We start from the raw sequence: 24,617 nt of genomic DNA on the forward strand, positions 1-24,617 counted from the left end.
ATATGAAAAATCTCATTTCAACAATCAATATAAAATTATTAATGAAATATTTGACATCCCTTTGGTTTTCACGTCTCCAAAATATGATATGTGTTCTACACTTACAGAACGTTGCAACTCCAGCCACACTCCAAGTCCCCAACAGCTACACGCACACGGTGCATTGAGCAGAGTGGGTCTAGAGGCTCCGTGCATCCAAAAGATGATGCGTACTTTCTACCCACTCACCCATCTACGTTATCCAAAATGATAAGAATGCTATACCACAAAATAATATTGGATTTTTCCAAATAGCAACATGAAACTTAGAGATTTTCTTCTTGTTTCTTTGATGTCTCTCCTTCCCTTTCCGAAGTGGTAGTTGGTCTGGATCTTGGTTAACTGCTCCTCACCCCCCCACCCCCAGCCCTCTACCCTCCCACCGATGCTGATGCTCGATGCTCGTGTGAGGCCTTCCTCTGGGTCCCTCTGCTGCCCTCATCCCAGCAGGGCCCTTCTGAAGTGAATGCTTCAACAGTAGGAGAGTTGTATAGACCCCATCACCCATATCCCCTCTGAAATGTAAGAGGATGTTTGTCATCCTCTCTCACAGGAAATGCAGAAAAGCCCCCTCCGAGGTGATCTAGTCCCTTCTCAAACCTTAACAGTGCATCTGAGCCATTGTCAATATGCAGGTTCCGACTGGGTGGTTCTGAGTGGTTTCTGCGATTGTCTGTTTCCACTAAGTTCTTCACAGGGAGGTTCTGAGGATAAAGCAGGCAGCACAGGGCCCCCAGCACCTCACTGGCCCTCACTACCTATTCATCTCCTTTTGAACAATATGCTCAGATCCGAAATGCACACAAAGCCAAATTGGATGAGTATGAGCAGTGAATAAGCCCACCCCTGACTGGTCTTTATTCTCTATTGTTGAGAGCGTACCAGGTTGAATGGCTCAGAATGTTGCAACTCCAGCCACACTCCAAGTCCATATATATATATATATATATATATATATATATATATATATATATATATAATATGTATGTATATCCCCCTGGAACCTGCACCATGGCCTTATTTGGGAAAAGGGTTCTTTCAGATGTAACTAAGGATTTTGAGATGAGATCACCCTGGATTACGTGGGTGGACCCTAGACCCTTTGATAAATGTCCTTAAAAGAGACAGAAGAGAAGATACACAAGAAGAAGGTCATGGGAAGACAGGCCCAGATTGTGTTGTTGGTGGAAATCGGGCTCTGCCACAGGATCACGAGGAAGGCATCCCAAGGACCCATGCACAGCAGACTGTATGTGGCAAGACGGTTTATTTGTGTGGAAGGCTGCCCCTGGGTTTCCAATTTCCCATCTTTCTCCATCCCACCACAGAAGAAGTCCAACCTCAGCTTCAGCAAGGCCAAAGCAAAGGCCAGTGTCCAGAGTTTCTGCTTCATATTAAAGCTTAGTCCTTAGAGTCCATGCTGTGTGCTGCAGGCCTGTTAGCTGCTAGACCCACATAATGGTGCACCCCGCACAAGTGCACAGGTGAATGAGGATTCCTGAGAGAGAGAGAGAGAGAGAGAGAGAGAGAGAGAGAGAGAGAGAAAGAGCGCTCCTTTTCCCCTCTGAGATTATATTAGCTTGGGTTTAGGAAGTACCTGGTGCTTTTTCGAAAGAACCAACCAGCTTCCCAAGCTTTCATGGGGTTTTTAATGGGTCCATTCCCCGGCCAATTCATTGTTTTCCAGGCTAGACTGACAGGCCTCTATGGTCAAGCACCTCCCCCTGTGCCGTTTGACTTCTACTGTGCATGTGCCTACCTCCCCCAGTGTCTAGAGTTTCTGCTTCATATTAAAGCTCAGTAAACACCCCAAAATCTGGTACCAGGGTGGGAAGGGGAGGAGCTTTATTCCCCTTGGCAGAGCAAGGCTATGATCCCCTGGGGTGTGGAGCTGTAGCTTCCTAGTGAAGCAAACAGGCATATGCTCCCCAGGTTATTAAGCTCAATATCTAACTCCATTTGCTCTCCTTCCTTTATTAATAACTAGTTAACTGCCCATGGTAACAACTGAAGTGATACAGACACAAACCAAGGACCACTGAGGATTGTCAGCAGCCTCCAGAGCCTCTGGAGGGAGTGTGGTCCTGTCGCCACCAGGATTTCTGACTGCCAGCCTCCAGAATTGTGAGGGACTGAATGGCTGTTGTTTTAAGAACCTGAGTGTGTGGAAATTAATACAGCCTCAGGAACCTCATGCAGTGAGCAAGTGGAAAACAATGACCCACCCAGGCAGGCAAAATTCTCCTCCATTCATTACTCCATCTATCTTCCCTGCATCTCCATTTCCAAAGGAGAAACTGCAGGACTGGAAAGCCCAGTGATACTAACAGGAGAGACTGGCCCTCAGGCACCAAAGATGGGGCTGCAGCCCCCAGGTTCAACAAGGAAGGCTGTGGTGGGCATTTGGCGTCTGCAGAAAGCTGAGCCCCTGCCCCTGGTTCACTGCAGGGATCACTCCTCCCGCACGTGGGCCTCTGGTGTGAAGTGGAGGGCACTTCAAACCCAGGGACCTTTATCCAGCTGAACCTCGGCTTGGTATCTTCCCAGAAAATTGCTGGGAAAGCAAAAGCCAGAGGCCCTCCAGCCCCGTGAGGCTGACGATCACCCCGTCCTGACCTCTGCTGTGTAACTACTCGACAGTGTCCGATGCACAGTCAAGGCTGAGGTTCCTTCGTGTCTCATGTTTTAAAAAGTCTTTCCCAGAACCGCTGGGGACTGGCCCTGGTGCCTCAAATCATTGTAAGTGTTTACAGGAAATTGTTGGGCAGCCCAGACTGCTTATCTGACACACATATTGTGAAATGTAAGATGAGGTCACCGCTCAGTAAATCGCTTCCTGGTCGGGTAGTGGGAATCGCTCCCAGGATGAACCTGAGACCCAGACTCCGAGGACATCAGAGAAATTGAGTCATTTCCATGCCCCCCCATGCCTCCCCACGCCCCCCCACGCCTCCAGGCTGTTGCTGAGCCACCCAAGGTCTGCCATGCTCTCTGGTCTCTCTTTTTAAAGCATTCCAGGAAGGAATGTCTAAAAGGCATTACTTTCACATTTTAACTCAATTTTCCTGAACTATCCAGATATGGGTTGACTATGGCATCAGGATAGAGGGTTTCCTATTGGTCCATGTGACACACAGCCCACCTGAGTAGCACATGCAGCCTACACCCATGCAGAGACAAGGTTCAATCACAAAGCAGTGCAAACTTCCCCATTCATTCATTCAGTTATATATGCATGCCCTTGAACATTGATTCATTCAGCAAGTCATCTGATGAATACTGAGAGCCTTCTCTGGGAATGTGGCAGTGAGCAGAGCCCCTGCTCCCATGGAGCCTGCGGTGTGGCATGGCAGAGACGGGACAGAGAAGGAGAGCGGGCCACGTGAGCCAGTAAGCAGAGTGCCAAGGGAAGAGTAGGAGTGACCATGATTCATGGTCAAAGGTAAAGATGTTCCAGGTAGAGGGAAACGGCCCATGCAGAGACTCAGAGGCGAGAAGGGAAGTATTCTAGCCCTGACTAATGTGGCTCAGTGGATTGGGCATCGTCCAGCAAACAGAAAGGGAGCCAGTTTGATTCCCCATCAGGGCACATGGCTGGGTTGCAGGCCAGGTCCCCAACTCTGGGCGTGCACGAGGCAACCAATGGATGTTCTGATGGATATCTCTCTTCCCTCCTTCCCCTCTCTCTAACAATAAGTAAATAAATAAATTTTTTTAAAAAAGAAAGTGTTCTGGGAGCTACAAGTGATTTATAGAATTGATGGAATGGAAGCCTGGGAGTGGGTAAGTGGGTAAAAGGGCCTCTTCTGAATGGCTTGACACAGAGGAGTAAGCAGCCTGGTCTGCTCATCCGAAAGGTCATTCTGGGAACTGTGAACTAGGATCAGAAGTGTGAGCGTAAGGCAGGACACCCACGTGGAGATCATCAGTTCTGCTGAGCAGTGTAGCAGAGGTGAAAATGGAGAGAAATGGGTGGGCCTGAGAGGTGAAGTAGTGAGGTCTTGGTGGTAACTAACTGGATGTGGGGTGAGGGAAGAGAGGAAGCCAGGGATGGGCCCAATTCCTGTTTGCCACGATACGGGAATGGGCCACCTGGGAGGCAGGAATGCTCCTTCCAGGGATGACAACACTAAGGGTCCAAGCCTGAGACACAGGGGCCCCAGACCTGGGCAAGACCCCTGCACATGGAAAAAAAGGGGCAGATTCAAAGGGTTTTTACAAGAAAAGGAAATCCCTTTTGAGGTGAGATTTCTGGCACTCAGAAGTTAAAGCAAAATAATGTCACAGAGGAAGTAACCGGATATACATTACGTAGGTGACACTGTAGGAGGAAATAAGAGAAACATAAATAACAGTGTTGGAACCGAACCAGAATGAGGCAGGCAATTAACCCCAACTATTTTTACAAGTGAGCTCATCCTAGAAGGTTCTGTGTCCTAGCTGAAATCAAACAGCTGAATCTTCCCAGAAGTGTAAAGGTGGAACTAATCCTTACGACTAAGTGAACAGTCTGTCGCCATGGTCAATTTAGATTATTTTCACCACCTCGGAAAGAAACTTCCCACTCTTTAGCTCCCGGTCCCCTACTCTCCCCACCTCAGCCACAAGCCTACATGCTATTTCTATAGATCTTCCTATTCTGGACTTTCATATGAATGGAAGCTTTTACCACACCGTCTCCTACAACTGGCTTCCTTCACTGAGCATGTTTTCAAGGTTCATTCATATTGTAGCAGGTACTGGTACTTCATCCTTTTTTCTGGCCAAATAATATTCCGTCATATCAGTATACCATATTTTGTTTATCCATTTGTCCACTGATAGACATTCAGGTTGTTCCCACCTTTGGGCTACTGTGAATGATGCTGCAATGAACATTCAGGTACACGTTTTGTGGGGACATTTGTCTTCATTTCTCTTGAGTATATACCTAGGATTAGAATGAAGCAATAGGCCATACTTCTTCCCCTTACCACCACGATGGCTGGCAGGGTAAGGCTTCCATGGATATTTCTCCAGTGAGTGAAACAAATACAGTTCCCCACCAAACATTAAAGCTAAAGGGTCCACTGAGGTCCCACCGCAGCCTCTGACAGCCACGCTGCTTCCTCAGACTCGACAAAAATAAGTCTCCGTCTTGTTTCTTGTTCACTCTTGCTTTGTTTCTTTCTCCTGCCCTTTAGGGACTGACGAAGCGACCATCATTGACGTCTTGTCAAGTAGGACATCGAATGAGAGGCAACAAATAAAGCAAAAATACAAGACAACGTATGACAAGGTGATTCCAAGTGTCCTCACGTGCACGCATGCGGCCTTGGCCTTGACAGGCTCTGCTTCTTCCCTGTGCCCCAGGCACTGGGGAGCGGCTGTGCAGCCTTCTGAGTTAACCCGAGAAGAAAAACTGAAATAACTATGGAAAAGTTTGACTTTAGAAAACTGAAACTGCCTTAGTAACTCAATAGCCTGTAAAATCAGTATTCGTTAACTTATTTTTTAAGTTGGCTTCATTTTTATATTAATCCCTCTGTCATTTCTCCCCTGCTCTCTTGGACTAATTCCACATATTAACTGACAGGCTAGTGATTTGAAAATCAGTTTTCACAAGCGGGTCTTTATATAAGAATTCTTCATTTCTCTCAGCTTTCTTCAAGAATGATAACATCCTTCATAAATGAGGATTACAGGAAACTAAAAAAAACTTTATTTCATTAAGCATTACCTTATTACTTTATTTTTTTCCCTTCATTTTTTGTTGATGTTCTGTATACAAATCTTTAAGTATGCATCAGGCTTTGTTTTGTTGTTACTATATAATGAACATAATTTAACCTTTTCTTATTGTCACTAGAATGATCAGTATGCACACTGAATGTTCATTATTAGAATGTACTCTGACCCATGTCTGTGAAAGCCTGACAGTTTCAACCACTCTGTATAAACGGACGTAGAGGCAGAGACAGATTTTCTTACTTTGACATTGGGCAGGCAATGCTCTCTTCAGGCCTCGGAACCCTCAGGTAGGGAATGAGTGATGATTTTAAGTTACCGGCAGGATCCAGCCAGCACAGACCCCTAAGGGGAGCTATGCGAAGTCCAAATGTTTCCGTTTCACCCAGAGGAAGAGTGGAGCTCACCCGTTTACATGGCTTATGCAAAATGGCACACAGGGAAGGAAGAGAACCAGGGCTCTGGAACGCCAGGGCCGGTGCTCCCTCTCGGAGAACCCACAGCCCCAAGACGAGCTATTTACACACCGCGTGGGCCAGACGGCGGTGCTTCCGTGGTCTTTCTGCTTCTCCCTTCGCCATCGGGCTTGACAGCGTCATTCCCCGAGGACCCTGAAGGAAATAAATGAGTCCTCAGTGCGGCTGTGTGTAACGCATCGGATGGCGTTGACCCGCAATCGTGCCAGCGTCGCCGAACCAACTGCGGCAGCCCTGTTTGCAGCAATGCGGACAGTCAGACGCGGGCTTCTTCCATTGCGCTGGAAACAGGAACCAATGGGTTCGAAGTGCGAAGTGCGGGCCTGGGGCGTGTTACAGGTAAAGCAGGCGCGCCCAGCCCAAAGCTTCGCGATGCCCACACCTGCCAATCAAGTGCTCGCTTTCCAGTTCTCGCTGTTCCAGACAGAAAAGGCTGCCAGACAGGTGATCTGGAGTCACAACAGCGTGACGCTAGAAGACATTAGAGAGGAAGAAGTCGAAGTCCCCAGGCCGACTGAGCTCCAGAGAGAATACCCATCCCCAGGTGACACAGCTGGTTTGCAGAAAATCCAGGATTAGAGCCGAAGTATCCTGAGCCAGCTTCTGTGTTCAAACAGAATGTAAACACACAGGATTTGTTTTTGTGCCTGTGGCTTGTAAGAGTAGGCAGCTGGATTTCTTTTCTCTGCAATTTTACATGGAGTGGGACCCCCTTGGCCAGAGAAGACAGGTTCCAAGACCTCCGAGGATGCCCAAAACAGTGGACAGTAGTGAACCTTAATAATAGTGTATTACTTTTCCTTTGCGTACACATTCGTGCCCATGGCAGGGTCTTGTCAACCCTGAGGCCACGCAGTGGGCACAGAGGACACCTGCCCCTCTCCTCCCGAGCCATTCCCAGTCAGGGCTTTCGATGTCTTCCTACAGGACCTGGAGGAGGTGCTCAAGAGTGAGCTGAGCGGGAATTTCAGGAAGGCGGCCTTGGCCCTTCTGGACCGCCCCAGCGAGTACGATGCCCGGCAGCTGCAGAAAGCCATGAAGGGTCTGGGCACGGATGAGGCGGTGCTCATCGAGATCCTGTGCACGAGAACCAATCAGGTCAGTCCCAGCCAAGCCCCCAGACTCCGCCCCAACGGAGCGTCCACACCCCCCTCAGAGTGGCTGCAGCAGCCAGAAGGGAAACTACACCCCATATTCCTCCCAGGGGGTGAGCAAGCATCTGGGCAGAAATGTGGCCACTTTGGCCCATACAGGGCAGAAGCCCCTTCCCATCCTCTGGATGTCAGTCTTGGGGTTACTGCCACTGGCTTGACATAATAGATCCTTCCAGAAGAGCTGTGCCAATGCAGCCTTTGTTTTTCTAAATGGATGCTGTTTTATATGCAGCAGACAAGATTCTACTGTGATAAGCCATCGGAGCATGTGTGGGTAGCCCCTCATCCATGGTTCTCCTCTAGCGTGGAGTACCAAAAAGACTGTAAAGAGGCCCTGGCTGGTGTAGCTCAGTGGATTGAGCATGGGCCTGTGAGTCAGAGCATCATGGTTCAAATCCCAGTCAGGGCACATGCCTGGGTTGCAGGCCAGTTCCCAGCAGGGGACGCACGAGAGGCAACCATACATTGATATTTCTCCCCCTCTCTCCTTCCCTTCCCCTCTAAAGATAAATAAATAAAATCTAAAAAAAAATTTTAAAAAAGACTGTAAAGAGGCAGGAAGGTGGGTGGTCAGGGGGACCCTGTGGCTGCCAGTATGATCAGTATGCAAACTGAATGTTCATTATTAGAATGTACTCTGACCCATGTCTGCGAAAGCCTGACAGTTTCAACCACTTTGTATAAACGGACGTAGAAGCAGAGACGGATTTTCTTACTTTGACATTGGGCAGGCAGTGCCCGGAGGTTTCTGTGTCCTTCTGTCTGCAGACCTTTTCCCTGGTCCCGGGGCACAGGCCACATTTCAGTCACTAAAGAGAGCGTGCATTTGCAAAGGCCCCAGTGGAAGCCCACCCGTCTTTGGTTCCAGAAGCCACAAGGGCCAAAAAATTCATCAAGAGTAAAGAGAGTCTACGAATCATTATCTGGGGACCCCCTCCCTTTTCCACAACCACCTATCACAGTAGAATGTGGGAGGCCCAGCCAGAAAAATGCCAGGAAACCCCAACACACTTGAGGCCTCCAGGTAGGAAACCAAAGGAGAGGCTGGAGCAGGAAGCAGCAGTGCTTGGCCCCTGAACCGCTAGTGAAGCCTTTCGTGCCGACGACCCTGGGCTGGTTGCTTCTGCTCAGCCTGTCTATCCAACCGAATTTCCAGAAACACCACTATGCTCCAGGCTGTATCTGTCCACCGCCTGCCTGCACTCCTTCACCCCCGATAAGACAGTAAAACCCTCCATCTCTGGGAGTTGCCATTTAGGATTGTGTCTTAGAGGAGAGTTAGTGAAAGGCAGTGGCATCTGTTCAGTCCTCTAGTCACACAATTTTCCCCACTCAATGTCCCACCCTTCCCAGAAGCACCATGGTCCCTGAGAAGAGGCGTCCAAGATTAGGGCGGTCAGCAGCCTGCCTTGGCAAGAAGGTTCATTTAATCATTATTTTTTAAATCCTGCTTGACCTTATGCTGTTTCACTGTGGTTTCTTTCAGACCCTTGTCTCAAATAGCAAGCAAAGCCCTTTATGTTCAATCAAGTAGATCTGACATAGAAAGAGGAAAATCAGAGAGAACACAGGCCTGGGTTCAGGCAGATCTTGGTAGTGGGTTGGAAGGAGGAGAAAGGGGAAAGAGCTGCTTAGACACAGGTGGTCACCCGGTGCTCCCCCCACAAACCCTTCCTCCCACCTACCAAAGCACAGGATTCTCACTTCTATTGTCCCACCTTCCCCAGGCTGCATGCTGACTTCCATTTTAAACAGCCTGCAGGTAATACTTAGGGGCAACACCTGCTGTAACACACCGCTGCTCCAGTGTAAACTGAGGCAGCTCCTGAGGAAGGACCGCCTGGGACACCAGTCACTGAAATACAGAGAGATTGTTACCAGGACATGCATGCGACACATTGTTTACTGAATCAAGCCTTGTTTGACGTAGAGAAAAATTAGAAACAACTTAAGTGCCCATCAATTGGAGGCTGGCTAAAAACTGTGCTTCATTGTAGAATGGAACATTTTGTATCTAATTTAAGCACTAGGTAACTAACTATGTATAAGCATAGCTGGATCTCCGAGATGTACTATGGACTGAAAACATAAGTCAAAGCCCAATGTGTTCAGTAGTCCTCTTTTTAAACACATACACAGAATGATTGCATGTATTTTCAGTAGCACATACACGGGTACAAATACAAAGAGAGATATTTGCAAGGATATGCACTGAACTTCTACCACTGGCCACCCAGTAGAGGTTGGCAGTAAAAGGCGGCGGGGGTGTAACATGAAAGAGGGTGTTAGCGGTCACATCTGCATCTGTAACGAAGGAGAGGTCCACACGCCTCACCTGTGTGGTTTGAGATATTCGCACGGAAGGGGCCCCTCACACCTCTTGGGCCCGCTCCAGGCCCGCACCCCAACCCGTGGGATGGCCCTCTTTGGAAGCGTCCTGTGTCCAGAGACAGGCCCCTGATGCGGTTGTTTGTGTGTCTCTCTATATCTTATGGATTAACCCACCTTGGCCTGTGGATTTTATTTCCTTTTCTAGGAAATCATCGCCATTAAAGAGGCCTACCAAAGATGTAAGTAACCTTTTGTTCTGACTTCAGATAAAGAAAGTCCCTTTCAAAACGCCTCTGTGAGACTAACGCTCTGCTTTCTCCCCTCCTTGTTTCTCCTTTGAAAGTATTTGATCGGAGCCTGGAATCAGATGTCAAAGATGATACGAGTGGAAACCTAAAAAAAATTCTGGTGTCCCTGCTGCAGGTAAGAGAGAAGAGGTCTCATGGGCTTTATGACCTTGGGGACAGCCCTCAGCAGCATGGTGCCATGATGAGAAAGGCCATGGCCATGACAAACATTTCCTTTTCTGATTAAAAATGTTACCCAGGGATCACCAACCCAGGCTCTGTCAAATCAGCTATTGTGAAATTACTCATTTGGGATTTCTCCCACAGTAATAACTTGTCCAGTCATGTGCAGGTTACAATCCCTTTTTGTTAATGAGTTACCTCCTTGGGCATCCCCGCCTCATTTTGCCAAGGAGGAAACGCCAGCCTGGGGAGGATGGGTAACCTGCCCGGGTTTGCACATGGTGAGACACAGCCCGGGAGCCAGATCCAGAACCAGACCCTCTGACCCCAGGCAGGGCCCTTTTCCCGACACAACTCCGCAATCACTTCCAGGGTCCACCCCAAGTCTCAGCCTGTAAGAACCACTGCAGGGAGCTTGGCCAGGAAAGTGAGGCTTTCAGAATGGGCCCTGCAAGGACACAGCTCCTGGGCCTCCGGCCGCACAGCATCTGTGCTTCTCGCTGGCACATCTGTCTTATTAGCTCTGTGCATTTCTTCTGTTCCTTGCCCCTCAGTGTGAATGGACTGACGGCAGAAAACACAGAGCAGCCTTCGATGTAGCAGGAAGTATGTGGGTCCTCCCACGGTACAACAAATTGCCACAAACTTAGCAACTCAAACAACACGGATCTAGGATCTCACAGTTTCTATTGGCCAGGAGTCGGTCACAGGTTGGCTGAGTCCTTTGCTTGGGAATCTCACCAGCTGGAATCAAGTCGTCAGCCAGGGCCACCATTTCATCTGAGGACCTGGGTCCTCTTTCAAGCTCACTGGTGGTTGGCAGGTTTTAGTTCCTTGTGGCTATTAGGACTGCTGTCCCTGTTTTCTTGCTAGCTGTCAACCAGAGACCCCTATCAACTCCTGGAGACTATCTGCAGTCCCCGCCATATGCCCCATAGACAGTTCAAAGTATAAGTTGATTTCTTCCAGGTCAGCAGGAGTTCATCTCTCTGATGTCTTCCATCTCTGACCAATAAGAACATGACTGGGTCAGACCCTTTAGGATAACCTCACCTGCCTGGGTCAGACCCTCCAGGATAACCTCACCTGCCTGGGTCAGACCCTCCAGGATAACCTCACCTGCCTGGGTCAGACCCTCCAGGATAACCTCACCTGCCTGGGTCAGACCCTCCAGGATAACCTCACCTGCCTGGGTCAGACCCTTTAGGATAACCTCACCTGCCTGGGTCAGACCCTCCAGGATAACCTCACCTGACTGGGTCGGACCCTCCAGGATAATATCCATTTCGATGAAGTCAACTGATCGAGGGTCTTAATCACATCTGCAAACACCCCCTTTGCCTGTCAACACAACGTAATCACAGGAGTGACATCTCATGATGGTCACATGTCTCACCCACACTCAAGAAAAAGTGACTGTCCCAGGGTGTGGGCCACTGGGGACATCTCAGAAGTCTCCCTGCCACAAAGGGTTTAGGTTAGACTTCAAGACCTTTGGGGACCAACATTCAAGGTTGTTCAGGACTGGGACCCTAAGAGCTGAAATTTGATATTTTGGAAGAAAGATTATTAGCTTTCCACTGGGCTGTCTCTAGGGGCCATTGTGAGGCTGCTTTCAGCCCGTTTAAGAGGTCAGTGGTTTGGGGGAATAACCTGATTGTCTACAGAAAAGAAAAAATGTTGTCCAGGAACTGCTCTGTTTACCAGCTGTGCCCAAGAGATGGCAGCAAAGAGCAGCGCTTTGCCAGGCCGGTCGTCCTCCCGCCACCCTTCTGAAATCACTCGGCTTTCCAGCACTTCCCTTCTTTTTGTTTTCTGTGGTCAGGCAGGAACTCAAGTTCATAACAATGTGTCACTTTTTCTAGGCTAATCGTGATGAAGGAGATAATGTGGACAAAGATCTGGCGGGTCGGGATGCCAAAGAGCTGTATGATGTAAGTGTGCCGACGTGCCAGTCCCCACGACATCTTTGTAAATATTTATTAGCGGTGCTTTCAACAAGTGTGTCTTTAGTGCATGCAAATGGGACTTACTCAGGAAACGTGTATGGTCTTCACAATATTTCTCATATGTATACTCTTTTCATGAACCCGAAAGAATTATTTTATACTCTGGGGTCACCCACCTCAGATCAAGCTTGTACTTAGGAAGGGCATGAATAATATATAGATCAGTATGTGAAGTGGACTCATGGGTTAGAAGTTTAAAAGTGTTCAGTCAATCAATATAGCTTCTGTTCCATGTATATTTTATAATTTCCTGCACATGAGGCCTGGTCCCATCACTGTTTATTCAGTCTTCTTACAAATGGCTTTTACAAAATGTTTGTATTTGACCCGCAAGGCAGGGGAAGGCCGCTGGGGCACTGATGAACTTGCCTTCGACGAAGTCCTGGCCAACAGGAGCTACAAGCAGTTACGAGCCACCTTTGAAGCCTATCAAATTGTGAGTAATCAAGTACCAGGGCAAGGCGTTCGCGCCGGAACTGAGTCCAAAGTTATTTCCAAAAGAAGCCACCATCTGGGATATGGAACTGGTGGTGGGGAAGGGGGTGTTATTTTACAACCGTGGTTCTCAATCAGGGGCCATTAGCCCCCCAAGGCATATTTGATAATGTCTGGAAACATTTGGGGTTGTCACACTGTGTGCTACTGGCACCTAGTGGGTCAAGGCCAGGATGCTGCTAAACATCTTACAATACACAGGAGAGTCCCCACAACAAAGAATCATTCAGCTGCAAGTGCAGTGTCAAGGCTGGGAAACACTGTTTTGTTGTAACAGAGGCTAGGAAAGCAGACAGGTGTCAAGTTCAGGAGCAAAGCCCTCGAATCGAATCCCAGTGCTGCCCCTGGCCAGTGACCTAACCTCTCCATTCTCTTCGGTGAAACGGGAGTCATGATCTCCACCATTACACCTTCAGAGGGCAATTTTAGCAGCTAAATAAGACAAACTGAAAGGCTCAGGACAGTTCCCAGCACATGGTGGGCACACGAACGTTTGCTGTGGTCATCACTCTAATTTACAGTGCCCACCATTCCCCAGATGGACGTGCTACGCCTCGGAGACACGCTTCTGAAAAGAAGCGTATAAATTACTCTTATACTCTCATTTTAAAAAATCGAATGATAACTTTAAGCCGACAAGGTGAGTCAGCTATTTCAAGGCACGTAATGGTGAGTCCTTCTCTGAAAATCAGCCTTTCAGTACAAGTAGCCTTTCAGGGAGTATCAGATTTTTTATTTTTTTTATTTTGTGGGTCTCTGTTTTATAGGTGTAGAGGGCCTTTAACATTCAAAGCCCTTCTGTGCTCCGTATCTCATTTCAACTTCACAACAATGCCGTCACTATAATGCAGGCTGGGCGGCCATTGTCACCCACAACTGCTGGACAAAGAACGTCTGTTGTGAGTGAGGCGCCATCTGTAACTTATCAGGACCACACAGCAAGTCGGTAGCAGAGAGTGGATGAGAACTCCAAGATTCCCCCGCCTGAGCTCCTACCTCGGCTGGAGTTGGCCGCTCCTCACTCAAAATAGTGTTTCCTATGTGTTGCCAGCAGATGAAAAGACAATAAAGCTTTGGAATGTTATCATCACTGTATATAGAAGCCTCGAAGGCCCTCTGCTTTCAAATCGTGCCCAGAGTCCTGATCAAAGGCAGGTGACCCTGCACTGCCCGGGCCTCGGTGCCTGGAGCTGTGCAGACAGAGCTGGAAAACTTCGCCATGACCTAGACCTTCTAGGGCCTGCGGGTGGAGGTTCTGAGGATGGCTGTCCCTGCTGGCTCTAAAAACCCACATGTGAGCATGTGTGTGTGGGTACGTGGGAGTGACTGACTACCTGAGCCAGGGGTGTCCAACCTTTTGGCGTCTTTGGGCCACACTGGAGGAAGAAGAGCTGTCTTGAGCCGCACAGTAATAGACAAACACTGATGAAAGCTGATGAGCAAAAACAAAGATTTTAAGTAAACTTAGGATTTTGTGTTGGGCTGCAGATTGGGCACCCCCAGGACCCATCGTCCTCGAAATTAATCCTGAAACAGCAGCATCAAAATCACTTGAGGACTTGCTGAAAACAAGAATCCTCAGTCTCCACTTTGGACCTACTGAGTCAGATTCTCTGGGCTTGGGGACCGATGGTCTGTGCTTTACCAAGTTTCCAGATGCAGGTTGAAGGCTAAGATGTTGTGTAGGCTAAGAAGTCTGCTCTATGCTACTAGCTGTATGACCTTGAGCAAGTTATTAAGGGTTCTCTGCCTCAGTTTCCCCTGCCATAAAATAGGGATAACAGTTCCCACTTCACTGGGTTAGTCACCATTAAACGAATGAACAGAAGTAGCTCAACGAATGAACTTAGTCTCTGGCGTGCAGTGGGTGCTTGTGTCCGATCCCTGGAGCACACGATGTGGCCTAGATACAGGTGAATCATAATTTCCAGCACAAAAATTTGGGCTTTTGCCCTTTGTCTGCCCTCTAAGACTTCGTCTTAAGTACTGATGCTCTCAGAAATCCTAGCCCAAGCCACAGAGATTCCCCAACTCAGCGGCATCATGCCCCTAAGTCTACCCAATAGGAAAGGTACATAGCTATAAAACCAAACTAAGCTCCCCAAACAGGGCTTGTTATAAACTGCAGGTGCACATACCCACAGCCCAGGCTCATGCCTCCCCACTGCGCCCCCCCTGTTGCTTTGCTCCCCTTCAAGTGCTCCTAAGCCTGTTCCAGACTCTTCAGCCCTTTGACTGCTGTAGCCGAAGTCAGTGTATAGGGTTCTGCTGTGGGCACACTGTTAATTGGGGGGAAATAGTTTTAATCCCCTATTTTTCTAATACTCTCCCTACCTAGTTAACTAGAAGCCTTTGAGGCTTGTTTGAAATTCACCCTAACGCTGCGTTTTTTGTACCGAGATCAGAAAGCCTGGGTGTGGCCAAGAGCCTCCTAAGATTTCATTGTTCCAGGAAGTGAAAAAGGTGCCATTTGCAAAGGAGGAACACAATTTCTTGGAAAAAAATTAACTGATTTTCATTTGTGTTCCCTGGAGCCCCTGGAGGTGCCTTAGTAGCTACCTGGAGGGGGTGGGGCAGGAGGTAGATAGAGAAGAGAGAGCAGTGGCTTCTCACTGTATTGTGTGAACAGTGCCCCCTGGAGTTGTGCAAGGAAGAGGCCCCGACAGGGCGGAAACCTGGCATTGCTGCCTGGGCTGGCATAAGGAACCCATCTGCTGCCGCTCCAGAACAGCTCTGCTTTTCTGCTTTTATCTGTTGTGTAGGCTAAACTGCTACAGAAAATTGCAAAGCACTGTCTGGCCCAGTCTTAACAATAGAAACAGACAGTGTTTTAATGTAAGGATTTTTTTTTTTAGTAAACACAAACCTGCATGAATGCAATGTTCTCTTGAAATGCAATTTCAGTCTACAGAACCAGGACCCTGTTTATGGGAAAGTGAAACCAGTCCCTTCTGAAATACCGGCTCCCACATCAAACCCCCAAGAGGCCGGGAACAGCTAAGGAAAGCATAGGACTGAAGCCCCCCAACCTAGTCTGCTTCTAATCCAATACTCACACCAGACCCCTAGATGTGCAACCGTGATGACAAAGAGCAACGGGGCTTCATGAGATCGGGGCCCTCTGCCCCCACCCCATCTATTGTGCTTGCACGGCAAAAAATATCTTGTTTACTTTTGCTTTCAGAAGAAACTACATAACCTCCACTGGCGTGTCCTCGAGGGCCCCAGTCATTTATAGAATCACAGTTGTGTCATATCCTCTAAAGACAATTTCTAAGAAAGATGTCTTGGCATTTCTAATGCTTAGACACATCTCCCAAACCTGACAAAAAGTTCTCCTCTCTCTCTATTTGCCACTTCTGAGTATGGCCCAGGCAGTACTTGTGCTGAGCATAGTCATACTTTACTTTGAACTTCAAATTCTGTAAATATTTGGAAAGAAACCTAACGTGTAATGCTGTGCAGAGCGATATGCGAGCTGGTGGTGGACACAGGATCGTTTGGAATCACCCCAGAATGAAGGCAAGTGGCATTCTGATGTGGTCAGCACCCCCCGCTTCCAGCCCGTGCAGCCCCACTCCATGAGAAACATTAGACCAAGTTCTTGCCATGAACTTCACAGCCTGTACTTATTTCCCCCAAACTGTAGGAGACACAGTCCCCAGTTCTGGGACAAAAATGACAAGGAAGGTCTAAGTAAGGTGACTGTAACCATAGCCTCCTAGAAAATTAGACAGAGAATTTTTAAAACATATAGGACACTTGGTATTATATATAAACATAAAGAATTATTGCTACAGCATATGTTCATTGTTCTTCCATTCCCTGACTTTACAGAGGAAGAAACTAAGGCTCAGAGTGTGGTTGTGACTGAGTTCAAGTCCGTTAGGGGTCACATCTGGACTAACTCCTTAGCTGTGAGAGCCCCCACTCAAATGGGGGTGGGGGGCAACCACCTTCAGCCCTTCAGTAAGCTAGGAGGCCAGACAGGAGTCCCTTGAGGCTGCATGACCAAATCTGGGAGAGTTTAGTGCTTTAAAAAAAAAGATTTACATATTTATTTTTAGAGCACAGGGAAGGGAGGGAGAAAAGGAGGGAAAGAAACATCGATGTGAGAGAGAAACATCGATCAATCGCCTCTTATATGCGCCCCTACGGGGACTAAACCTGCAACCCAGGCATGTGCCCTGACTGGGGATCGAACCCACAACATTCACTTTGCAGGATGACACCCAATCCACCGAGCCACACCAGCCAGGACAAGTTTAGTGCTTTTTGTGGGGGAAGAACCCCAAGTGCACCGAAAGCAAAACCTGGACTAACGGCCGGACTTTGTCTCTCCAGCTCATCGGTAGAGACATCGAAGAGGCCATTGAAGCAGAAACGTCGGGAGACCTGCAGGAGGCCTACCTAACTCTCGGTAAGGCAGAGCTGGGGGGGGGGGGGCCTGGCTCAGGTTGGGCTGCCTGGAGACAGAGACGGAGGTCTGTGTGCAGGAAGCTTTCACAGAATAGTTCCGGGAACAACACACCCAGCAGCGTGGGGCAAGGGACAGGATGAATGCGATGCAGTTGCAACTGGGGCTTTGCTGCTCCCCAAGGAGTCCTGAAGCCTGATGCCCAAAGTGCGCAGGGGGGCCAGGTCTTTGCACCCCACGTCAAGCAGCCGGCTGGTTGCAACCCAGGGGCATTTGCAACCTTGGGTAAGGCTGCTCCCTCCTTGGAGGACAATTCCTGGGATGAAACTCAGTTGTGAGCGCCAGCAGGCAACACTTGGACTTTGTCCTCAAGAGGTCATCTGGGGTACACACCTTGGCATTCACTGTAGACCCACTGAGACTGCGGGTCCCTGAGAGCACTTGTCAACAGCCTGTCCGGGCTCAGGGAGCATATGTAGCTCATCTGACACTCCAGAGTACCCAGGCTCTGGACTCGTGAACAAGTGTCTGCACAGGCCTGATGGCTCGAGGGTATCTTTTTCCACTTGGTTCCCTTCAACATTTGGAATGAATGAGGTCTGTTTAGAAAGCGATGGGAGGGAGACCAGCCCCTGGCTGTGCCAAGCAAGCACCAGGACCTTCTCTCCAGCTGTAGCCCAGGGGCAGGAAATAGCAGAGAGATAGGTGGGCACGGGGCTGTGTCCGGCAGGCTCCTTTTTCATTTTTGCAAGCCCTGGAATGAAGGCATTGTCCGTGGCACTGTCCCAAATGGCACAAAACACGGAGGTGCATCCCCAGAAGGAGAGGAAGAACCAAAAAGCAGCCCTGGAAGTTAAAAAATGTGCTCTAACTGCCAAGCCTTCTCTTTTTCTTTCCTTTTTTTTTTTCTTTTTTGAACAATGTCAGCAATTGAGTTTTTAAAAAAAAACCCACCCTCATTTTGCATTCAAATTAGCAGGACTTCTATTGTGATGGACAGAGGCCTAAAACTCCTGACCCACAGAGTGAAGACACAGAGTCAACAGCCCTCAGGGAGTAAAGAATGAGTGTCTCAGGTAAAGGGAGAGATCTGCTCCTGGCCCAGCTGGGTAGCTCCAAACCCTCCCTGTGCTTACAGCAAGGGAGTCAGAACACCAGAGTCCAGTGAAAACAGTAATGTTAATCTATATTAGTATTAATTATTACTGGTAATGAAATCTTTCTTAATATCAATGGAAATACAACCATCCAATTCCTTAACATTTACTTAGTACGTGCCCGGGCCAGGGGTCACACTGGGTGTGGGGATCAGAGGTCAACAGGCCCAGTTCCTGCTCTTAAGAGGCTTAAAGACCACGGCAGATACACGCGATTACCAGAGTGGGCCACGGTGATGATAAAAACAAAAACAGCCGGAGCAAGGAGGGTCGGGAGGAAGGGGAGGCTCGGCGCCTGAAGTTGGGGGCCATGGAATGCAGGACTTAGCGGCACTCTGGGGGCAGCCAACCACGAAGCGGCTGGAAAAGACTTTGGGAAGGAACCACACAGACAGTAGCCATGACTTCATGGCCACATTTTCTAGACAGCCCCCGAGCCCTGTACTCCCACCGAACTCAGAAAGGTTCCAGTTTACAGCTAAAGTCAAGGAGGAGGGGCTAGCAGACCAAATGACTGCAACCACTTGCAACCTCTGGAATACCACGTCTCAAAGTGGGGTCCCCCTGGGCCCCCTGCATCAGAACGGCCTGTGGGGAGGTGTGTGAAATACAGTTTCCTGAGCCCTACTGCAGGTTGCCCCCCAAGAACCTCCAGGAGTGGAGGCAGGAAGCTGCACTTTGACAGGATCCCCAAGGGTGGTCTCAAGTTCACCGGGGTTTGAGAACCCCTGCTCTGGAGTGAGGGGGAGCAGGAGACAGCAGCGCAGTCCACAGCCCGGCCTTTCACTCACCACCTCCACTCCCGTATCTTCCCTAGCAAGCCCCGTGCAAACGTCTGAGGGACATCTGCCGCTGCTAAGGACAGAGGTTGTCCGCCAGGCATAGACTGCACACGAAGGAAAGCTGAGGATTTCCTCCCAAAACTCTGGGGAGGGGCAATGCCAGGCGAGAAGAGATCCACATAGGTGTGGAGCGCACTGATGTTAGGCAGACAGGCCTCTCAGCATCGGTTAGTTCTGCACAGGAGAGGGTCCCCAGGAAAACACGGTGAGGCCACCCACTCAGAAGGTCTAGGGATCACAGTGAGTCCCAAATGTACTAGTCCTCAAATTGACAGGTTCCCTGCCCACCACCACCAATCCCACAGCTCTTGGGTTGCCCTCGGGCCAGAAGGGTCAGACACCCGGGTCTGGGCTTTTCTGTTCCGTGGACGCTCTGGTGGCTGACACATGTCCTACAAAAGAAGACCCCCAACTTAGACTCTGCCTCCCTAATCTTATTCCCCTGCCTTCCTCAGTAGGCATCCATCATACGAGCAACTACCTAGAAAACAGCAGTTTCCACTAAGGACATATTAAGACTGTACCTTACATGCTTATACTGAACTTATCACTTGTTATTAATCACTAATATCGAAAATGTGAAGCATCACAGGCAAATGTTAACAACCTAGAGAGTAAACTGTTTCCCCTGAAGCGTTTGTTAGTCAGTATGGACTCATATGAGCCTGGAAGTGGGGGGACGACAACGACTGACCCCCCAGAGATGCACTGCCTCTCCTGGTCAGGGAGCCAGGATCGTGCTGCCTCGCCTTGTGGATTAGGTCAAAGCTGCGGGCAGGGGAGGGCCAGGGAAGGGCAAGTAGCCGCCTCGCAGGAGGTGACCTGTGGGTGGGATGGAGCCTTTCCTCAAGCCCGCATCCCAAATTGCAAACTAAGAGGTCAGTGGGGAACTTGGAAAAGATCCAGAGGTGAAACTCACAAAACCAACCCAGTGAGGAAAAGCGAAGGGAAGGACGGTGGCTCAGCGTGGGAAAGCAGGCCGCAGGCCAACCGAGGGAGCCTCCGAGACCATGAGGTTTGCTCACAGCAAGGACGCCGGCCCATCTGTTTCCTCTCCGACCCGACTCCAGCATCAGGGATTTCATCTGGATAAGAAAAGCTGCTTCTGCAGCCAGAAGCATAAGCTTGGTGGGGAGAGCCTGACGATGGTCAAGCGTTCCTCCACCTCCCAAGAGTCATGGGGGAACAGTAGGGGTTCTTACTTGTCAGGAGGGGTTTTGACTCAGTTCTGGTTGAAGATTCCGGGTGCCCTGACCTGGGGAATCTTCCATATCCCATTACATGGAAGTAGGTTCACTCCTTTCGAACATCTGCCTCACTAACCAGTCACCTCTGAAGGTAGCCAGATGACACTCTGGGCCATCTCTGTTCCTTCCAGGGTCTCCATGTTATTCCAAAACCGTGACTGTCTCACCTTCTCTTTTCCCTCCTTGGCCCAGTGAGGTGTGCCCGGGACCAGGAGGGCTATTTTGCCGAGCGTCTGTACAAGGCCATGAAGGGTGCGGGGACCGATGAGGAGACACTAATTCACATCTTCGTGACCAGGGCTCAGGTAAGGCACACTCGACTCCCAAGTGGCAGGCTGCGACTTCGCTTTTTGCCACCATGGTTGCAATCAGCAAATAGTTTTCACTGAGGACCTATTTATAGAAAAAGTAAAACAAAGACATTCTCTGCCTTCCCAGACTTTGTGAAAGACCCTTTGTGCTTTGCTTCAACCTGCTTCTCTTTATAAAACTACAATAATGATACCTGCTTCTATTTTTGTCACCTGTGGCTCCAGAAAGCTCCTGGGGGGTTTGCAGGGGGACCTCCCAGGCCCTTTCTGGGTGGTGCAGCTGGGCTCAGCTTCATTTTACAGAAGACAAAACTGAGACACTGACACTCAGCGCTGGACTAGGTTACCCAGCGGCAGGAACAGTGAGTAAATGATTTCCGAGCCAGGCCTTTATTTAACTGTGCAGAAGCACAGCTGTGCACAAGAAACGCATCAGTATAAGAAAATACTTCTCAACCTTTAAAAAATGATTAATCACCCACTAAGCAGCCTTTTTGGACCCATTTTTTCCTTAATTGCCACCCCCTTCCCTGTCAAGAAATGTTAACACCACAAACATGCTGTGTATTTGTTTATGTTCCATTTATAGCTACCTTTATGTAAAAAGATTGAGGATTTTTTTCACCCTGTAAGAACCAATGTTTTGTCCTATTAGGAATGATATTATCTCCCTTTGAGAATGCATGAGTGTAAGAAAGGGGCAGGGGAGTGAATAGCCCAAAACTTGGGAGTAGCAATGAAGATTCGCAGCAATTGCTTTGGAATTTAGAGCCACACATAGAAGAGATGAGAAGAAGGGGGGTGGGGAGAGCGGAGTTTCAGCTGCAGCGGGAGAAGCCTGGGAGAATGATGCGCAACCGAGCACTTAAAAACCACAGACATCTCCACTCGAAAAATGGTTCAACGGAGGGAGAAAGCTACCAGCCCAAATTCTGGACCGCGGCTTTTGACAAATAATATTTAACCATCTAACTAACATTGTTGTTTTTAAATATAACTTAGCAACAAGAATGTTCTTTAGTTTTTATTTCTGTTCCTGGAATTTCTCCTCCCCCCTTTCTCCTCCTCCTCGTCCACTATTCGTGTTTTTCTCTCTCAAAGTCTATGCCCCTCTCTCCCCTCAACCTCTTCTCTGGTCTCCCCGTCATCCTTCTGCAGTCCTCGTCTCTCTTTCGTGGCTCCAAATCTCTCTTTCCTTTACCTCTCCAGGTCTCCGTCTTCTTCTGTGTCTCTTAGCAACTCAACCCCCCCCAACCTAAGTTCTGAAGTCAAAGGAGCAGGGTGGGGCTTCCAAAAGACCCCAGGGGAACAGACTGGTTGGAGGGCTCCTCAGGGTTCTGAGTTCACTCCAATGTGGGCCATGGAGCGTTCACTCCAAAACGCTCTGCCCACCTCAGTACTGACCATGTGTCCTGAGTCATGTCCGTACAGGGACCAGCCCCTCAGAATGCTTCAAGCCCAACCAGATACTGTTAGCCAGAACCCCTAATCCGCCAAAGCATTGCAATGTAAGATCAGAGCCACAGTGTGCTCCCCACATTGACCTCCCCCTTTCTGCCCCACCCCCAGCCAAACAGGGCACAAGCCAGGGGAGCAGAGACACAGGCACCACCTGCCTGCTCCCATCTCTCTCCCGCTCCGCACCCACTTGGGACAATTCCTCACTCGCCCACCTTCTCCTGTTCTCATCTTTCTCTGCCGTTCAGCTAACTGGGACAGGGGTAAAAAGAACCAGAACTTGAATGATGGTTTGTAGGTCTGTCTAGAAAGCAAGATAGAGTTTAAATTGTTAAAAAAAAAAAAAAACAAGGAAAGAAACAACAAAATTCCTGCCTAAAGACAATGCTGGGCTTCTTTTATGAGACTTGCTATGTTGCATCTAGAAGTTCATCTTTTCTCTGGCTAGTGTTCTCTCCCACACTAAGTGGCAGGAGTCTTTAGAACAGAACAATCCTTTCATTTATTTTTATTCTCAGTCCTCTCACCACTTCTAACACCTTGGTTTTCCAAGCTTTCAATAAATCGGATTCAGAAAAAGACCTACAAATTGGTATTGATTTGGCTTTTGTTGCCTGGCTCTCACACACTGATCAGGGTACAAGGAAAAGAAGAGGCTTCATTTCAAATGTCTGTGTTTTGTCCAGTCCTGCTACCTAAGAATGATTCATTTTTTAAATGACTGTTTAAAATTCCAAAGGAAAGTAATTTCAGCTGCAGTAGGAGCTGAAATATTTTTCAACACATAAACATCATGTGAAATCCAAGTTTCGGCATCTGTCAAGTTTTCTTGGAATGTACACACACACACACAGACACAGAAAGAGAGAGAGAGAGACATCGCTGCAACCTATGGGGAGCTGAACTCAGCTTTGCTCCTCTCCTCCACACCAGTGGGAGAATAAGAGCTCCTACCTCGAATGGTTGTTTTCAGGCATCAATGAGCAAATGAGAATGACATGCTTAGCAGAGTGCCTGCCTGTGTGTATGGTGAACATGCTGTAGACACGGTCGTCTCCACTGCTGTTGTGATCTCCTCTACAGGTGGACCTTCGGGGGATAAAAGCCAAGTTCCGAGAGAAGTATCATAAGTCCCTCTCCGACATGGTTCGCTCGGACACCTCGGGGGACTTCCAGAAACTGCTGGTAGCCCTCTTGCGCTGAGCCAAGCTGGAGCAGTAGGAGCGCGGGGAGGAACCATCTTTGTCGAGAGCCCATTCCAAACCCGATTTGCAAACACAGCTCCAGCCTGAAAAACTTTCAAGAGTCCTGGTTTAGTTTCTTGGCAGCTTCAGCAGTGCAGCCAGGCCAGGCTGTTTAAGTCAAAGACAGAGGCTTCAACATACTTGGGAAGGTCACCCTTGCACGCCGGCCTAGTGGGTGTCTGGGCTGCCTCTTTGCTTTTCTTTATAGTGTGGTAACCGAATGTTTTATAACCACAACTGAAATCAGCAGTTGATGGGGGGAAAAACTATCCATTTGTAATAAAACATTTAGAATAATATATCTCACACAAGGGACTGTGTGTTCTGGGTAAATATTAAATGGTTAATGTACAGGGAAGACAAAATTAACCAATTCATTCATTTTCCTTCTGTGTGTGCAATTTCAAAGCCTCAATGTTAATTAAAGTGGTGGGTTATGCCTCCATCAGCTGTTTTTCCAAAGACTGGGCTGATTTGTTTTGGCTCTTGTCCTAGAAATATATGACTTGTGAAATTCAAACATATTTGGGAAATGCAAACAGTTACATTTATTAGTAATCACCAAGGACAGTCGTCAAAACCAGTAGCAAGGAAACAATGGACTCACCTATGAGAAATGTAACTAGAGGTAAATCCGCTAATCGGTTACCTGGTTTACATGGTTTGTCTTGCTTCTATAGACATTTGACCCACTTGAGTCTTCCATCTGATCTTCAAATACAATTAGTCTGGGCACAGTGCCAACAGGATCAAGGTCAATGGGCTGACTCTTAAATGGATTTGTTCCACACCAATAGCATCTCTGTTCCAAGACGTTTGTCTCATAGCCATATGTTGCCAGACACAGAGGGTTCTGTCGAGCCGACATGGACACTTTGGTCCAGTAATTATAGCTATCACTCATTGGATGATTATTTGTGTCTGGCACTGCTAATAGCACACTTTCCTATTTAATCTCCCTAGCAGCCCTATGAAGTTAATATCACTCCCATTTATCAGCTGAGGAAACTGAGACATTAAGTAACCTGGCTAAATTCATCTGCAAGTAATAGATTTCAGGGCTTGTTGACTCCAGAAATCATACGACTAATTGCCTTTCTTGGAAAAATAAAACAAAGCACATGGGAACCAGTGTATACTCCTTCACCTGCTGAGTTCCCTACTCTCTGCCAATCACTGTGCTGGGCTTTGGGGATACAAAGATAAGTAGAATACTGGCTATGCCTTGTGCAGTTCATTC

General features: G+C 48.5%; 1 protein-coding gene across 1 annotated transcript in view; it reads left to right on the forward strand.

Annotated features, from left to right (window-relative positions):
• The window catches only part of ANXA13 (annexin A13), a 45,397-nt gene extending 21,615 nt beyond the window's left edge, over window positions 1–23,782 (forward strand). The window contains exons 4-12 of the mRNA XM_037166718.2: window positions 5,223–5,317; window positions 7,170–7,340; window positions 9,933–9,966; window positions 10,071–10,150; window positions 12,063–12,131; window positions 12,541–12,642; window positions 17,046–17,121; window positions 20,557–20,669; window positions 23,217–23,782. Of these exons, the coding sequence (XP_037022613.2) occupies window positions 5,223–5,317; window positions 7,170–7,340; window positions 9,933–9,966; window positions 10,071–10,150; window positions 12,063–12,131; window positions 12,541–12,642; window positions 17,046–17,121; window positions 20,557–20,669; window positions 23,217–23,336 (860 nt within the window). The 3' untranslated portion in view covers window positions 23,337–23,782. The remainder of the gene's footprint in view (window positions 1–5,222; window positions 5,318–7,169; window positions 7,341–9,932; window positions 9,967–10,070; window positions 10,151–12,062; window positions 12,132–12,540; window positions 12,643–17,045; window positions 17,122–20,556; window positions 20,670–23,216) is intronic.
• The last annotated feature ends 835 nt before the right edge of the window (window positions 23,783–24,617 follow it).

Source organism: Artibeus jamaicensis, unplaced genomic scaffold (assembly GCF_021234435.1).
Source record: "Artibeus jamaicensis isolate MK-2021 breed Jamaican fruit bat unplaced genomic scaffold, CSHL_Jam_final scaffold_916, whole genome shotgun sequence".
NCBI classification, from domain to species: domain Eukaryota; kingdom Metazoa; phylum Chordata; class Mammalia; order Chiroptera; family Phyllostomidae; genus Artibeus; species Artibeus jamaicensis.